General features: G+C 49.0%; 6 protein-coding genes across 6 annotated transcripts; 4 read left to right on the forward strand and 2 right to left on the reverse strand.

The window, feature by feature from the left end:
• The first annotated feature begins 177 nt into the window (after nucleotides 1-177).
• On the forward strand, nucleotides 178-2255 carry EDB82DRAFT_293960 (uncharacterized protein). The gene is made up of 2 exons (XM_025737311.2): nucleotides 178-1257; nucleotides 1318-2255. Exons 1-2 carry the CDS (start codon nucleotides 491-493, stop codon nucleotides 2183-2185), a joined length of 1635 nt encoding a protein of 544 aa, XP_025592184.1. The 5' UTR covers nucleotides 178-490; the 3' UTR covers nucleotides 2186-2255.
• Nucleotides 2256-4646: 2391 nt separating this feature from the next.
• On the forward strand, nucleotides 4647-6242 carry EDB82DRAFT_479678 (uncharacterized protein; the record flags this gene model as incomplete). Its single annotated transcript, XM_025737312.1, has 1 exon — nucleotides 4647-6242. One exon carries the CDS (start codon nucleotides 4647-4649, stop codon nucleotides 6240-6242), a length of 1596 nt encoding a protein of 531 aa, XP_025592185.1.
• Nucleotides 6243-7314: 1072 nt separating this feature from the next.
• EDB82DRAFT_529043 (NADH-ubiquinone oxidoreductase B12 subunit family-domain-containing protein) lies at nucleotides 7315-7742 on the reverse strand (the record flags this gene model as incomplete). The annotated part of the gene is made up of 3 exons (XM_025737313.1): nucleotides 7315-7471; nucleotides 7538-7645; nucleotides 7729-7742. The coding sequence occupies 3 exons, from the start codon at nucleotides 7740-7742 to the stop codon at nucleotides 7315-7317; spliced, it is 279 nt and encodes a 92-aa protein (XP_025592186.1).
• Nucleotides 7743-8364: 622 nt separating this feature from the next.
• EDB82DRAFT_294311 (ribonuclease H-like domain-containing protein) lies at nucleotides 8365-10212 on the forward strand. Its single transcript, XM_025737314.2, has 2 exons — nucleotides 8365-9037; nucleotides 9092-10212. The coding sequence occupies exons 1-2, from the start codon at nucleotides 8603-8605 to the stop codon at nucleotides 10109-10111; spliced, it is 1455 nt and encodes a 484-aa protein (XP_025592187.1). The 5' UTR covers nucleotides 8365-8602; the 3' UTR covers nucleotides 10112-10212.
• A 323-nt stretch (nucleotides 10213-10535) lies between these two features.
• Nucleotides 10536-12556, reverse strand: EDB82DRAFT_512192 (CTLH/CRA C-terminal to lish motif domain-containing protein). Its single transcript, XM_025737315.2, has 4 exons — nucleotides 12316-12556; nucleotides 12059-12141; nucleotides 11457-11996; nucleotides 10536-11406 (listed from the first exon to the last, which is right to left on the reverse strand). The coding sequence occupies exons 2-4, from the start codon at nucleotides 12107-12109 to the stop codon at nucleotides 10741-10743; spliced, it is 1257 nt and encodes a 418-aa protein (XP_025592188.1). The 5' UTR covers nucleotides 12110-12141; nucleotides 12316-12556; the 3' UTR covers nucleotides 10536-10740.
• A 2174-nt stretch (nucleotides 12557-14730) lies between these two features.
• Nucleotides 14731-16005, forward strand: EDB82DRAFT_294162 (uncharacterized protein). The gene is made up of 2 exons (XM_025737316.2): nucleotides 14731-15563; nucleotides 15614-16005. Exons 1-2 carry the CDS (start codon nucleotides 14984-14986, stop codon nucleotides 15949-15951), a joined length of 918 nt encoding a protein of 305 aa, XP_025592189.1. The 5' UTR covers nucleotides 14731-14983; the 3' UTR covers nucleotides 15952-16005.
• Nucleotides 16006-16847: the final 842 nt, after the last annotated feature.

Below are 16847 nucleotides of genomic sequence, written 5' to 3' on the forward strand. Positions count from 1 at the left end.
AGCAGAAGGGCTTCTGCGACAAAGAAGCGAACCTGTCCTTCGGCATACTAACTGACAAAACTCCCATAGCCGAACCATTCGCACCGTATTATACCTGCTTTGTGGTTGAGACCACACCAAACCCAGGCTGTTCCTATTCACGTGGTAGCAAGATTAGTAGCGAAACCGACACCTTTACTCATTGCACGCACGATTCATTGTCTGCTGACAGCGTGAACAACATCGAATCAGCACCACCATATCACTCGCCATTATCCGTCCGTCACTACTACGCCGGACCCTTTATCCACCTTATCACCTAAATATACCAAAGACAGGGTCCTTCGTCAATCAAACACTCGATTCGCTTCGCTCCGCCCAAATCCCCACGTCATAAGTCACAGTCACAGCCATACTTAGTTATAGTCCGCAACGATTAGCAGTATTGTACCCAGTATTAGCAGGAAACCCCCAGTCCGCCCAGTCAAGTCCAGTCCCGCAGTTATTCACAATGTCTGGCCGGTCGGGATCGAACTCCCACCGTCGCCATTCTCGAGAACCCGCCGACGACTTTCCACCTCTTCCAGTACCCCGACTGCCTTCTCTTCGAGCCCTTGCCCACGCGCAACGTGATCGTGATCGAGATAGCCCTTCGCCGAATTCCCACAACCGCCCTCAGTCTCGACATTGGTCAGCGGCTGCTCGCCGCGCCGAGCGTATCCGTAACCTGGAAAATAGACCTCCAGGCACCGGCTTCGACGACTTTGAACGACCCATGGACAACGGCTGGCCGACATCTCGACGTACTGACCGTATGAGGAACGCCGAGAACAGCAGACCCGCCAATCTTGAAGACATTGATCGACATCTCGAAGAAGCAAACTCCCACTTGAGGGCCGTCCTTGATCGCCAGCACCCTCCCCCAATGCCGCCCAGCTTCTCCCCTCCGCTTCGTCCTACAGACTTGCAAGACTCGAATCGACGGCATAAGCGCCGAAAGTTGGATTCTGACAGACTCGCACCCTTCCGAAGCTTTCGTTATGGAAAGTACGGCCAGGTCGAGCAGGGCGATCTCAAGATGGAGATAGTCAGCTGTGATGGTGGCATGTTCTCCAACGAGTCGTCTTATGCCGCCGAGAATATACTCAAGAATGACGCTTCGGTGTATTGCACCAAAGGCAATCGATGTAATATTGTCTTGCGGCATCAAGGCGGCACCGTCTTTACTCTCCGGGAACTGGTCATCAAGGCACCTGGGTCAATGAACTATTCACATCCGTAGGTCGCCCCATGCGTTGCCTTGTGATACCGGCACCGTGGCTGACTACCTATGCACAGAGTGAGAGAAGGAATGGTTTTTGTGGCCATGACCCAGGATGAAGTGCTGAACCGGACAGCCCAGTATCAGATCCAATATGCGCCACACTCGAATGAGCCAAATCATGAAGGAGATTCAAGAGTTTTGCAGTCTATTCCAAACGAAATAATATCAGTTCAACACCACGAGAACGGAACTACAACCACGAGAGCTCGCCCGCCATACTCATATCGAAGCAATACCGACGACTATGAGCCACGAACTCCACAGATGCCTCGAGAATTCGAATCCAATCTCCCAGACCTTCAAGTTACAACGGAATGCAGCGATGATGAAGATGATGAATATGATAATCCTCGTCTTTACCGCCGAGCACCTGATCGTATCGGCTCACTTCCTTTCGAAACGCTAGACTCTGATTCTGATGAGAATGATAACCCATTTAACCCTGAATATCTTGACGACCATCATCCCTCCCACTGGCGCCTTTACAGCAGTGCTGCCAATACTAGTGGTCCAGGCTTCTCCCCTCCTTCACGCCGCCGCGAACGAGAAAGAGGAGCGTGGGAAAGAGAATGGGAGCGAGAACCTGATCGCTCAAATCGATCCCATTCTCTCACCGCGGCCTGGGAAGCCCACGCTTCTGCCACACAAGATGCTGTACGAGCTGTCGGCGGCGGTCAGCTCCTCTCACCACACGCTCGCTTTTACATCGAGAAGAAGAAGAGCAAATGCACAATTCGTTTCGATCCTCCCGTTTCAGGCAGATTCATCCTTTTGAAGATGTGGAGTTCTCACCATGATCCCACAAGCAACATTGACATTCAGTCTGTTTTAGCTCGGGGGTTTGCAGGGCCCCGTTATTTTCCATCAGTCGAGTTGCGTTGAGATTGCTTTTTGGAAGAGCGAAACAGAAAGGACTCTGACTTTATTTTATACTTGATTATGGCAATATACCCGTTCAGAGTTGCTGTTTCACCATTATTTTCACTGTGTTCTTGATCTGATTCATATTGGCTCACAAGTAGTTATACGAAGTACTTGTTGGCATTTGATGGGATGCACTTGTGGAACAGAGACATGTACTGCAAGGCGCTCACGACTGTATGACCACTTATAAGCACAAAGGCTGCGTCAAGCGTACAAATGTTGATACACGCACATAGCGAATGATCAAAAGAGAAATTATGAATGTGTAAATCACCACTGACTTCATTCGGGGCACCATGGCCCAATGTCGACCCATACGCTACAGCTGAAACAAGAAGGTTGGGGCTTCTGCAAGCAATTAAATGACGATGATGGTGGAACCCATCAGGGTGACGAAATGAAATGAAGGCAACAGGAACAGGGCTGGCTGAAGCTGCGCAGGATTGTGACAGGAGTTCGTGCAACCTATTCACAGATAGTTTATTTGTCGAATTTATGCGGTAGCGGCCCAGCCCCAGGGTACCTCATATGGTTGGAATTGTGTGGTAAACCTTTATCAAGCTGAGTTATGAGATTCCATAGCATCGTCAAATGTAGTGGACCTATCAGAGGCAACTAGTATTGTAATATGGCCTAAAACGGACGACAAAGACACTGGAGGAGGGTTTGCTCCAGAAGGCGAGACTGTTGGATATGATAGATTCCGTATTTAACGAAGGAATGAGTTATGCTAAAATTTAACTATATTTCTAAACTTTATCTATAGACATCTGTGGACTACGGTTTGGTACAACATCTATCTGTACTTCACAATAAGATCTTTCGGTCATTCGTCCAGCGTGCCACTGTAACTCTCAAGTACCCATGAAAATCGCATGGACCTGATTGAGAACAACTCATGGTCTGGGGTTTAAAGAGGCATGTGACGCCATGTTTGATTCTGCTGATCACACCAAACGACCACAGGATCCAGCCATGGCCCGCCCACAGCTCGTGGCAACCAAGTTTGCCAACGTGCCGGGTTAAAACTCTGTTCCTGTTCTAGGCCAGGGTAGCCCAAGGGACCAGACACCCAGATTGATGGAAGGGAATAGCCTGGACTCGCCAGAGGGAGTCTGAGTTTGCATTAGGCTCATGAGCTGAAGAAGGTATGTGGACGGAAGAGCTTGAGATGGGATGGATGGCCACTTTGCTTTTTGCCTTTCTGCAGGTTCCCGTGCAGGGGTAGAGAGGAGAACGTTGAAGCCGTCCGTTCGGTGCAGTAGTGTAATGCAGGTGATACCGCATGATTTATTTACTAACTGCGTATTATTATGGGTAGTATTGAACACACTTGGCTAGGGACCTCGAGCGATGCGATATGGCATTAGCATGTAGTATTGGCAATGAAGTGTTTTGTTTCAGGGTGTTGCAGTGAGTGAAATTCTCCCGAAAAGGGGACAGCCGGTAGATCCTTGCTGTCAGGGTTCAATATTGAATCGAAATACGGATACCAGGCCCAACCATCGCCTTTTGAAGGGTCATTATGACTCTAATATTCGTACGTATGTCCAGAAAAGAGAGACCCAGAACCAGCCTCCAGTTACGTCAAACTCAAACTCAAACCCACAATATCGATTAAATAGAGTGTACTTACAGAGAGAGACAGTGGCGTCTTTTTGCATTCCTCAGCAATAGGGCAGGGATCAACGCTAGAGCGTTACCAAGCTCGGCTGGCTTGCTCTCCCAGCAGGTGGTAGTGAGACACTAGGGCTAGGTGTTGGACGACACTGAGCATTGTCTCGTCCGGAAAGGGTTTCATGAACAAAGGGAATGTATTTCTCAGAAATGTAGATATGATCATCCTTTTATTCGATCACTATAAGTACGTGCCTATTTCTAGGCATAGCGCAATGCATGGCATCGATATGTAAACTGGTGGCTGGCCGTCGACTTACCTGATCAGTACAAGTCTGTTAGCCGCTAAAGAACCCCTCCCCTCCACAGCACCAGAGCCCGACCCCGGCTGAATCCACCTTCAAAGAACCTAACTTCAAGGTGTACGCCGAACAGACAACCAGCAAACACTAACTTGGCCCAACCATTCGTCAAGGCAGCCAGTCCAGTTAGCCAGTCGAGTGTGCCATCAGCCGAACCCGGCCACACGCAAAATCAGAAGTGGTGTTAAGGTTCTCATCGTCCAGCTTGATATCTCCGCAGCCATAAACCTCGTCTCTTCCACCGACACAACCTTTTTTTCTCCCCAGCTGTTACACCGAACGACGACACGCAGAATCGATAAACACGTCTCTCCACCACCAAACACCTATACGATCGTCAGTGCTAGCGTCTTTCTGGCGTTGGTCCAACTGGGCTCCGTTGCTCTGGATCCCTGCACCATCAATCTCCCAGACCCCTTGGAACCGAGACGACAGCAATTATGCATCCTCTGGATCCTCAGGCCCAGGGGCTTGTTGACGAACGACTTACCGAGGAGGAGCATGGACAGTTCCCCATTGAATATCATTCGCGTCTAACAGGACCGAGCTCCCCTGCGTCGTATGGCTCCAGTATTCGCGCTTCGACCGCCCGGAGGCGAGCCGCCATGTCAAACAAACCCATAAACAATCATTTATCAGAAACCACATCTCTCCGTCTTTCCCCAGCGGCTCTCCAGACTCCTACTACTCCTCAATCAACACCTCGCTCAACTCCCTCCGCTGTTCCTCTCAACTTGACTCCACCTTCAGCAGCCCATTATCTTCCCAGCTGTTCCGTACGAACTCGCGATCCTGGGTCTCATGTAGAACCAACCTCTCCAAAGCTTCAGTCACCTTTGCGCCACTCCATTAACCTCAACAGCAACACCCTCGACGTTGAGTCACAGCACTACCGGATCTCCAGCGATAAACCCAGGGCTCAGTCAGTCGATATGTCATTCACTGGTGATAATAAAAGGCCCACTGCGAGCAGGACTCGATCAAGTCTGCCTGCTGTCGTCGAAGAGCCTGGTCGAAACCGTTTCCCGACTTGGTTTTCTCGACCCAACGCACCAGCGCCTTTATCAACAGCTATCCCAGAACGGCGACGCAGCACATCATCCGCCTCCAAGTCATCAACACCAACTTCAGCTCGCTTTAACTTCTTTGGCGCCCTTACTCCTACCCCTTCTACTGCTTCTCCCACTGAGGAGCAAAACGAGGCCCTTATGAATCTGGACATTGAACAGGGTCTTTTCCCCAACGGCGTTCCTGTTGAAGGAACCACATTCTCGCCATCCGCTTTTAAGAATCTTCAGATGAACGCCACCGGACTGTTGAGCAAGTTCCAGGCTGCTTATGAGCAACGTACATCAGAGTTCCGGGAACTCCAAGCTGAGCGCGATCTTCAAGAATCTAGCAAGAGTGAAGCCGAGCTCAAGGTCGAGCAGCTCGAGAAACAACTCGAGGAACAATCCACAATCATGGCAGAGCGTGACGCCATGATCGAGTACTTGCTCAACCAGCTAGCTCATGAAAAGGACCGAGCAGATCAAACCTCAGGCGGCGAGAAAGAGAACACCACCTCAGCAGCTTCAATCGTGTCAGAGGATCTGGGTGTTGACGAGGACCGACTGAGACGCTGGCGAAAGAGCACATCAACCTCGTCTGACGACGAGAGTGTAGACGAAGTCAGCGTGTTTTCTCGATCACGGAGCCCAACATTCTCCACCACCATATCAGAGATCAGCCCTATTACAGCTCCTACGGCCCCAGCCGCTCCGGCGAAGCCAGTGACCCTTGAGCCTCCTCGCGCGGCACGAAACAGCGTTCCTCAGATGAGTCCATTCCAAAAACTCATCCGAGGCATTTCCAGCGAAAAGCCTAAGCCTGCACCTGTCTCGTCATGCCTCAACTGTCAAGGACAAAACGCTAGCATGGCTTGGGACACTGTGAATCTACTCAAAGATGAAAACAAAGGACTCAAGGTCAGGGTGGAAGAGTTGGAAACCGCAGTTGAGGGTGCTCTCGATGTTGCCAACGGTTTCGGCTTATGATACAAGTTCAAGTCGTGTTCAAAAAAGAAAAAGATGATGACCTAATGTGAAACATTGGATGGACATCCGGCTGCATTGTTACACAAGAACGTGGCGTTACAATCACATCGCACTTTGTCGGCATCTTCAAATGGTTTATATTGTTTTATTGGAGTTTTATGGTTTATAAAGCCGGATTGGGTATACGGCGGCGTTCTTTGGGCATTTGATACCATTCTGCATAGGTCTAAAGACCAATTTTACCTTCGTTAGCTAAGAGGCAAGATAGCCTCGATAGATACATTTATGTGGATTGAACCACTACATTGAATAAATCTCAGATTCTTGATCAACTCTTGATTAAATGCTTCCCTGTGAACTCATCGGAAAGAGCTGTATGTACAGGAACAGTATTGGTGCTGAGCATTGTCCTGCTCTTCGCACATTTCAGCATTCCAGCGCTTGGAAAGAGAAAGGATCTTTCGTCACCAGAATACCGATAGGGCAAATGTAGTGTATCCTAGGACCACGCAATATGTCCGGCTCAGAATGTTTGAAGTAGTTTTGTTCAATTTTGCCAAACAGCCATACGATTTGCTGCGCTCATTAATCTGGAACAGGTATCACCAAACATAACCTGTCGCTCATAATTAAAGAGGAATTCCTCTGCTTCGAAAGTTGATTGAACATGAGTCCCAAGTTTCTTGTATGAGGACTTGGAGTCCTACTTCGGAAATTCGACCTGAGATTTCTCACGGCAAGCTGTGTTTGGAGTCACTGGAAAGCTAGAAAAGATTGACAAAGTCAACGCAATCCCAGGCCAGTCATAACCATAACCGCTATACGCTGTCCAGCGTCGAGACACCTAATATCATGGTATCGCACCCCAGTATTTTCAAAGCTACAGCAACTTCACAGTAGCTTCACCCGGTCATCTCTTTTTGGCCCTTTCTTTTAATATTTCTTTTGATTGATAGGTTCCGTAATCTGGTCGAACACCTTTCTCGCTTGACGAGGTATATGTACAAAACTTCCCCACACCCAAACAGTGCTCAAGATCTTCCCGCTTTATCGTCTGCCGTAAATGCCCACTCTAATGGTGCTCCTCGCCATGGTGGTGCTCGTCCTCGAGGAAGAAATACTCGTAGCCGCAGTAGACAGTGAAGGCGACTGTCGCGATGCCGAGACCAGGGAAACCGCTCTTGAGACGGTTCCAGCGGGTGTAGGGGCCCTGGTATCGCCAGGCCTCACTGAGAGGGAGTCAGTATGACAGGTCTTGCGTACGGTGTAGCAATTAGCAATAGGTTTTCACGGACTTTCGCTCCCAGGGATCGTATCGAGGCTGGCCAGTGGATGCTTGGAACGCTCGCATGTTGAAGCCAGTGATGTTGGGCTTGGGTCCGCCCGCGGCGGCTCGTAGTACTCTACATGGCGCATCTGTTAGCTTATGATGGTCAATTGCAGGAGTCAATTGATCCGGTAGAAGATCTAGAGGATCGCGTCGTACCTCGTGGCAAGCATCGTGGGCTGGAGACGAGATTCTGGCTGGTAGTTGGATCTGACGACAAATGAAATGGGCGAATGGAGAGCGAGCCAATTCGACCTTAGTGATACTGGTGCTCTTTACCCCGTCACTCAAGTAAAACTGGGGCTGTTTCCTCTACAAAGAAAGAATATCGGATCAAAGTGGCCGCTCTCTCCGATATGATGCACGGACCATATGAATCTGCCACCTCGAGCTCCTCATCTGTGGCCCTGATACTGTAGTCTTGAGAAAGCATATCAGCAAACCATTATCGAAGCTTTTAATCCACATTCTGTACTCTATTCATTATCTTCTGTCTTACAGGCTAGGAAATAATTCTTATAGCGACCAAGGTACTCGCCTTTTGCTGATTGGCTGAGACCCCCTCATACATATCTTCGTCACTCCTCCAACCCACTCTCTCCACCATTCGACGTGGAATCAATAAAACCACCCGCCGGCACAGCTCACGATACTTTACGACTATTCGACGAAGTTCTCAGCTATATATGGTACTCGTTTCGATTTGTACTGGAAGTGAAGACATTTCAAGTATTTCGAAGCTACTCCAATGAGCGAAGAATCCGCAAGCACGCCGCCGAGATAGGAACCGCCGCCAAATAAACCCAAACCCAAACCCAAACCAAATAGACAAGAAATCCCACACGAAACCAAACGTCAGTAGGATTGGTATTGGAAAACAAGAGAGGATTCTTCTAGTGCCAAACATCCTGAGAACCCTCATCCAAAAGAGAAACATCAGCAGCCGCCCGAGCATCCTCAGGAAGGCCAAGCCACACCTGTTAAAGGGCAAGACTATCGCAGGACACTCTCCTACAACGGCCAAGAATTCTTCATGCCGCCGCCGCAACTTCGGGGCTTCGGCGGGGGGCCTGCTGTGGCAGCGCCATATCACCAGGGTGGCTTCCCCTCCCATGGCCAACCGCAGGGTGGTATGCCAGGCGCGAACCAGTACATGAATGCCAATGCGCAGCTTGGACCCTTCTCTGCCAACGGCAATGCGTTCACACCTGGCCTCAACAGTCTCAACACTCAAGGATTTGCCGATACAGGATTTGGAAGCCAGAGCGCAAGGATGGGCTTCCATGGCCCTGCTGCCGCACTACAACAATCACAGCATGGACAGCTTCACCAGAACATGTTGATGGAGCACCCCACAATCAGGTCGCAGCCTAACAAGGGCAGGATAAGGGAGGTGTGGAAACATAACCTGCATGAGGAGATGGCCGTGTTGCGAGATCTAATAGACAAGTACCCTTACATTGCGATGGTAAGACACATGAAGTAACACTGGCTTCAAAGATGTACTGACCGCTATGAAAAGGATACCGAGTTTCCGGGTGTGGTTGCGAGGCCCATGGGAGGATTTCGAGGGAAGAGCGATTACCACTACCAATGTCTGCGAACCAACGTCGACATGCTCAAGGTTATACAAATAGGCCTCACATTCTTCAATGAGGATGGCGAAACCCCGCCGGCACGACCAACGAACGACCTGAAGCTCGGCACGGCCGCGCAAAAGGCTGCAACCAATGCTCCTTTCCCTTGCTCGTGGCAGTTCAACTTCAAGTTCTCCATCACAGACGATATGTACAACGAGAAATCAATCGAGTCACTTCAACAAGCCGGTATCAACTTCGAATTGCTTGATCGCGATGGTATTGATCCTCACGAATTCGCAGCTCTCCTCATCCCGTCTGGTCTAGTGTGCGAGGACCAGGTGCGGTGGATTTCTTTCCACGGTGGTTATGATTTCGGCTACCTCACCAAGCTTCTGATCTGCTTACCCTTACCTAATGATGAGGTTGATTTCGATCACAAGATGAAACTATATTTCCCCACAACATACGACGTGAAGCATCTCATGAAACATGCGATCCGACTACACAACTCCGGTCTTCTCACACCTAGCGATCCCAGCAGTGCTGAGATACTGCAAAAGTTTGAACACAAATCAGGACTGGAAAACATCGCAGAAACCCTCAAGATTAAGCGTGTCGGTAATGCGCATCAAGCAGGATCTGACTCATTACTTACTGGGAAGGTCTTTTTCTCTATGCGCGACAAGATCTTTGCCGGTGACATCCCTGATGAGCACGTTGGTAAAGTTTGGGGTCTCGGATTCCCCGACTCGACCTCTAACATTATGTCGATGACGAACCAGCAAAGCAACAATGACGGCCAGACAAATGGCAACGCACCCAGCACACCCAACACTACGAGTGTCGGGCTGGCTACTACCCCTGGACCTCAAGGCCACAATGGCATCCTCAACACAGGACCTATGACGCCTGGAGGAGGTGGTGGTGTATTTGGCAGCTTTGCTTTTGGTGGAAACCGATGAGAACTGAATCCCGCAGGATTTGCTAGCCTCCAAGGCTATCAAATATGCTGATAGTGTTAATGTTTTCTACGCCTCTTGATTTTGCCCTTTTTGCCATCATCCTTTACTTGTACTCTTACAACCGCCCGTTTCACACAAAAGAGAGGTATCGTTTCGTGTGAAACAAACCGTACGCAACGCGATATCATACCCCCCTGATACTATGTGCGTCTTCATCTCTCGCTCCCATGCTATTCTGCACAGGGATCTCACGTTTTTGATATTGGAAGCTGGAAGGGTTCTAGGGGTTCAACGGGGGAAAGGGAATTGGGAAAAGGCACGGCTGGGAATACGGTGGTTTGCGTGGATCGCGTGGTGTTGGCGGTGCTACTGCATGCTGTATTGTATAGTTAAACGGGAGTTAACACTGGAATTCGACGATTGTAAAGTCATATTGACTAGTCTAAGCGCTGATTTTGTTTATGCTGTTTGTGAAAACGACTACGCGCTATGTTTGAAGCTGTGTGCTCACCCAAATATCATGTTGTACAGTTGCATAAAGATTCCTTAACTGGGTTTTGAAGGACAACCCCGTAATCCCAGAACGCCCAAACACAGTTACGCTTCGGCTATTTACAGTCGTTTTATCTTTATGTAATGTAAACCTTTTTCAAGGACTCGACGGGGAATATCTGGCCCGTCCGCAAATCCCTGATTTTGTCAGAAGGCAAGCCGTTCTTCCTTGCCTGCGTTTCTAGACGATCGCTTCCGTAGACGCTACCGTTGGGTAGCAGTCTCAGATCGTGCTCCACGTGGCTCTGTGTGTGATGGGCATACGGTACGTTTCGTGCGAGTTCATTGAGCTCGGTAGAACAGATGGGACAAACGCCGTGACCAAGCGTCGAAGCAGCTGTTTCTGTAGCATCGGTGGAACTAGTAGTGTGGCTAGCATTTGAATTTTGCGATGGATTTGCGGAGTGAGTATGGCAGGCTGGTGTTTTTAGAGCTGAGAGACCGGAGGAAAGTGCAACGTGGAGAAGAGGCACCGCAGGAAGGGCGAGAAGCTGATTGTGTGTTTTGGTGAAGAGTTCGGCGAGTTCGGCCCAGCGCGAAGGCTTATAGAGCTCTCCGTACGCCATGGAACCAGGTGGAAAGGCGAGCAGACCGCAAGCTTGTTCAACCTCACGACGAAACGTGGCTCGGTAGGGGATGAGATGCTTCTTTGCGTGGGCGATGGCCTCATTGACCTTGGACGGGGACTGGGAGCGGACAAGTTCGATGTATTGTTGAAATCGTAACATGAACTCAAGTTTACTCTGTAGAACATTAGCATAGCGTTGTAGGATCTCGAATGGGGCTGACATACGTCCATCTTGCGAAGCTCCTTCTTGTTCTCTGTGCACCATGCCAGAGCTTCAACAACACTCTCCTTCATGAGGGAATCTCGAATGCGGCTAGCAGCAACAAAGGTGTCGACGTCAACAAGATCTCTAATGCCGCGCTGGTCCGCCAACTCCTTTGCAGTTTCGTTGTACCCATGGCGAAGGAGGTAATCTGCTAAAAGCCGATCCAGCCTCTTCCTACTCCAGGTTTCGTATTTCACGTCTTCCACGGAATCCATTTTGTATAGTTCGTCGAGGTGGGCGATGCGGGCCGCAGCTTGGGTATGCAAAAGAGCTTCCTCAGCAGCACTTGTAATGAGCTTACGCTTCAGGCCACGCATTCGGGTGATCATAGCATCGACATTTCGGAGGACATCTTCCTGTGTTGCTCGGCCAGATACTGTGGCGGTAGCAGAATCCTTTAGCAGTGTTTTAAGGGCGGCAGTATCCTTCTCAATTGAGAAATGCGCCGTTCGAAAGTTCTTGCGGAGAAGCTCGGAGGGAAGACGGAGGAGTGGTTGATCCTAGTAGTGGTTATCAGCGGATGGCTTCTGAGAGGCGGTGATGGGACGGATGGTGGACTTACAAGCAACAGGTGCTCATCATGCTTGATCTGGGAGAGCTTGTGGTCTCCCATGGTCAAGACACGCTGGCTTATTCGATATTTGGCTATTTGGAGGTTAAGTTTTATGCTGAAGTTACATGTAGGGCGGGACTGGGATGCGATAGTAGCGATTGTTTGACGTTATCGTGAAGTGAAGTCGGAATGAAGTGGGTTGCTCCAATGCAGGTCATGACGAGAGTGGAGTAGAGTGTGGGAGTTCAAAGAGTAAAGATACGTACCTGCAAGACGTACACTCCCGTGCCGTTCGGAACAAGGGTATGTGGGGCCCCGGATGGATTGTGAAATCCCGCTGTAAGCGGAGGTGAGAGAGCAATGTCAGTGATGTGATGGATAGGTAGTTCTCAGGATATCAGAAAAATTGACCGCTGGAAGGATAAGAGACGAAAACAGTAAGACACTTTATGCTTCTTAGCGTATAGTTCTTAGACTACTTATTTTTATACCCTAAGACTTAGGAGGCCATTTTTTCTGCTACCCAGTAGGTAGTGTCTATAGTATGTATGTATGATACGATACCTGCCATCTTTTATCATTTGTGTGGGTGGGATTTAAAGATAGAAATTAACATGATGAAGGTATCTTCACGAGAATGAGGAGACTGTGTAATTCACAGGAACCGCAAAGTATGCACGTACTGTATTCCATGTTCAAGATTCCAATACCTTCAAGACCAGGCTGTAGGTATTAAAATTTGGTGTGACAAAACGTACTCTGGTATGAACTTTCAGTGGACATCAAGAACCCGAAAATCGGTTGGTTGCATGAAAAGGGCATACAGTGGCTGTAGATGCCTCCAGATAAGCCCAGGTAGAGAGGGAGGGAGGGAGGCTTTGATGGCATCGTACGTACAACATACATGCCGTACTCGAATGTTATCGTGACACCTATCTTTGATTGATAAGATGAATTGTGTTGATCTGGGAAAGCCAAATTGACTGGGTTCCACAAAGTGTTCTACAGGTCGAGCCTCGATTCACAAACAATCGAGGCGTCGCGTTGTGTACAATATCTGCCTACTACTAGGTAGTCACCCCCAGTACCAATATCCGTGCAAATCAGAGTCAGACGAGCCAAGGTCGGATCATCTGTCGCCTGTAGTTTAGGACGCAACCTGTTTCACCTCAGTGCATCAAGTGATGTCCAGTCTAATAAGGATGGGATCAGGTGATGAGTCGGCAGTATCTTGATGGCGTTGTCCCTCTGAGAAGGCGAGGGGTTCCTTGATTGGTCTGTGCCAGGTAGTGACTCTCCCGTAACTGGGTCAAGGATACCTACAAAGCTGACAATGGGAGGCTTATTTGTGTGTGTGAGAATCCGAAACGTATTAGTGCTTCGTGTCTGTGTTGAGAACTTTATGATATTCCTTAGAATTTGGAACTGATGAGATTTCATTTGGTAGCGAAATTACATTTGCCGTCAGGTAGTAGTCTCCTATTTGATCATGATATTCTCCGAAAAGGTACCTACCTTAGTTCCAAAGTACTGATTGTGCCTGCTCATTGTTCCGTATGATTCCTTCTATTGCACCTGCCTGGGTTCTTTCCCTATCCGTATAGGCAATAGCCACCCCCATGGAACATATGTGGCCCACCTGACCCTCCTATTGGTCGCCCTCTGAGTTCCAGAGAAATGACTTTCTGCCTCAGGCCTTAGCACGCATCCCCCCTCTTACTCGCGTCGAGTTATTTATCTTACCAGCCTCACCCACTTGCACGTGTTCACTCTTCCTCCGCCGCGTGACCCGACTCGCTCAGTACCAGTTCCCAGTTCCCAGCAGCAAGCGCCTATCCCATCCCAGCCTGGGGGACAGACCAGACAGCCCAGCTCAGCTCAGAGATTCAGTCTCCTTGTTCTTCCCTTTTTTTGTAACATAAAAGACACTCGCGTCGTTTTCTTCATTCCGAACGCGTATCAGAACCTTGGAGCTTTTCCTTCCCTTTTTCTTCTTTTTTCCTAGACTTTTTTTTTAAAGTCTTGGTTCTGGGTAGTCTTGAAAACGCGAACTTGTCGACTTATCAACTGGGACTCGCGCGATATCACGAGGTAGATCCCACCAAACACGTGAGACGAGAAAACTCGTGATCTCGCACGCTCGAAGGCACATGATCTGTGAGGTATGTCGCTTTCATGCATCTCATTCATTTCACGATGCCTTCATTCATTCAAATCATTTGCGCAAAAATACATCTCTTTCCTCTGCATTTTGGCTCCTCGCAAAATATTTGCGCACGACGATGACTCGTCATTCTTTCGCGAGATGATGCATTTCACCAAGTGGTCGCGTCTTCTACCATCATCATTAATCACTGCCATGACATGGCATCGCTTGCTATCATCGTCCATCGGCACGCTCGATGGGAGGCTCGGTTTTGCACTGTAGCCATCTTGACTAGACTGAATGAATCAGTACAAATCCACCTCGTTCTATCTTCGCCTCGCCCGTGACAAATACCGCGTTTCGGTATCACTTCGTTCTTGCCTTTCAATCACCATCAAAACTCAAGCGAGCTCTCTGTCTCTACTACACCTCTTCAGAGCATCAGATTCTACCTCTGCGACAATGACACTAGTGCATCCCATGTTCACGTGTCGCAGATGCTAAATCTTTGCTCTCTGTAATCGACTGGAGGCTTTTCCCTTTTTGCATCTCATCTACCAATACATACATACATGCATGCCACACACTTTTGCGACGGGCCTTATTCTAACATTGTCTTGTCATACTCAGATCTTTGACTAAGCGTCAACATCCCATCCGTGGTCTCGCCATCGTCAGAATTTGCTCTTAGCCTTAAGCTCGGGCGAGCTCATTGATTGAACAGCTCTTGTCCACCAAGGCTGTTTATTTCCTACGTATTTTCTTGAATCACCTAAAACGACAGAACAATGGCCGAAGTTCTTAGCGAGCAAGCAGAGCTCATGGGCTTGACCACATCCCCTGGTCAGAAGCGAAAACGTGAATCCGGTAGCCCTGACTTGTCGAGGAATAAGCGTCCTGCACCAGCTGCCCACATGTCTACCGATGCGGCCTCGTTTATGGACAGTGCCATGGAGAGCCATGCTGTGAGCGCCAATGGTGTCAACGTTGCCGATTTCAACGCTCTGCAGCAGGCAACCCAGGAACATGACCACCCCGATGCCCCAGACCCTACAAGTGCTACTAGTACTGCTCAGGCTGCTTTGGGAATGTATCCTACCCTGCATGTTCCTCCTTCTACTGAAGAACAGTTTGCTGCCCAGGCGGCGACAGACGACCACGGCCATGACACAGCTTTCAACCCCGACGTGACGCCCTCGGTCGATGGCATTATGGACCCTCCTCAGGTTGGCCCTCCCCAGCATCAGCATACGCCTCCAAATGGCGTTCCGCATGTGCCACCACGATACAATCCCGCTGCCCCCAACCCCAAGCCTACTGTTGGGTCAGAGGAGTGGCACAAGATGCGAAAAGACAACCACAAAGAAGGTATGATAAAATGACCCTGTGCTCTCTGCAAGTCGGCTAATAGTGTGTAGTGGAGCGTCGCCGACGTGAAACCATCAACGAGGGCATTAACGAACTCGCCAAGATCGTCCCTGGTTGCGAAAAAAACAAGGGCTCTATTTTGCAGCGTGCTGTTAGCTTTATTTCGCAGCTAAAGGAGAACGAACAGCAGAACATCGAGAAGTGGACGCTTGAGAAGCTGCTGACAGAGCAAGCTATAACAGAGCTAAGTGCTTCCAACGACAAACTCAAACAGGAATGTGAGCGTCTCTACCGTGAGCTCGAGATCTGGAAGCGTGTGGCCCAAAATGCTGGCCTTGAACCACCACAGCCCAAGGAGGAGAATAACACTACTACTGCATCGAGCTAGAAGCCCTTTTCATTATTGGAATACCCTCCTGCGGCAGTCGTGGACTGATCTTAACATATACCCCTACCTAATACTGTCTTATGCGAATATTACCTAGGTAAATATTTGCCAGTCAGTCCAGTTGTGTTTTCACCTGTTGTTTTTCCCCTCTAGTAGCACTTTTCTTATGGAGCTGGGAGGGACCGAGTATCAGGAAAGGGTCCCCCTTCTTGATGCATGTGAGTAGTCTCCTGGCACAGTTTATTAGGTTTGATAGTTTTAAGTAGCTTGGCGTTGGTGGATGGATTCACTCTTAGGTTGGTGGAAAGTTGAGGCAACAGATCTGCTTTACGGCGCAATACAATGCGATAGCTTGAGTGTTGAATTGAGTGGATAGATGTTTCTTCTATGGCTTGTTTCTCTGGCCTCATGACTCCCTCGGCAAACGCTACATGTGTTGTGACTCCATCGCTCATGAACATAAGTCATGGCTCATAGGTTTTGTGACATTATTCCCGTGAGTCGAGCTGTGTCTTTACAAAACAGAGTCACTAGGACATAATTCATCTTTACGAAAATATCATCTTGAGCTCTAGCAAGCCTAAAGATGGGTAGATACATCACTCTTCACTCCAAACTACCATTTTAATCACTAAAGACTTATCCGCTCATTACCTCTGTCGCTTATACCACACAACATCCGATTTTCAATAAAGATTCATCTTCATTTCAGAAACTAACAAACTGACCTAAACACACCCAGTTCCCCTGCAAAGCAGGATAACACAAGCTGGAACTTGATGGATAGCGTAATTTAAGCTAGGCGAACGACTCCGATTCCAAAACCCTTGTTGAAATGGGTGAAATATGCAGTCGACCCAAGCACAAGCTGAAACTTGCTGCCAACCCTCGAGATT

The sequence above is a fragment of the Fusarium venenatum genome (genome assembly GCF_020744135.1).
Source record: "Fusarium venenatum strain MPI-CAGE-CH-0201 chromosome Unknown EDB82scaffold_4, whole genome shotgun sequence".
Lineage (NCBI taxonomy): Eukaryota > Fungi > Ascomycota > Sordariomycetes > Hypocreales > Nectriaceae > Fusarium > Fusarium venenatum.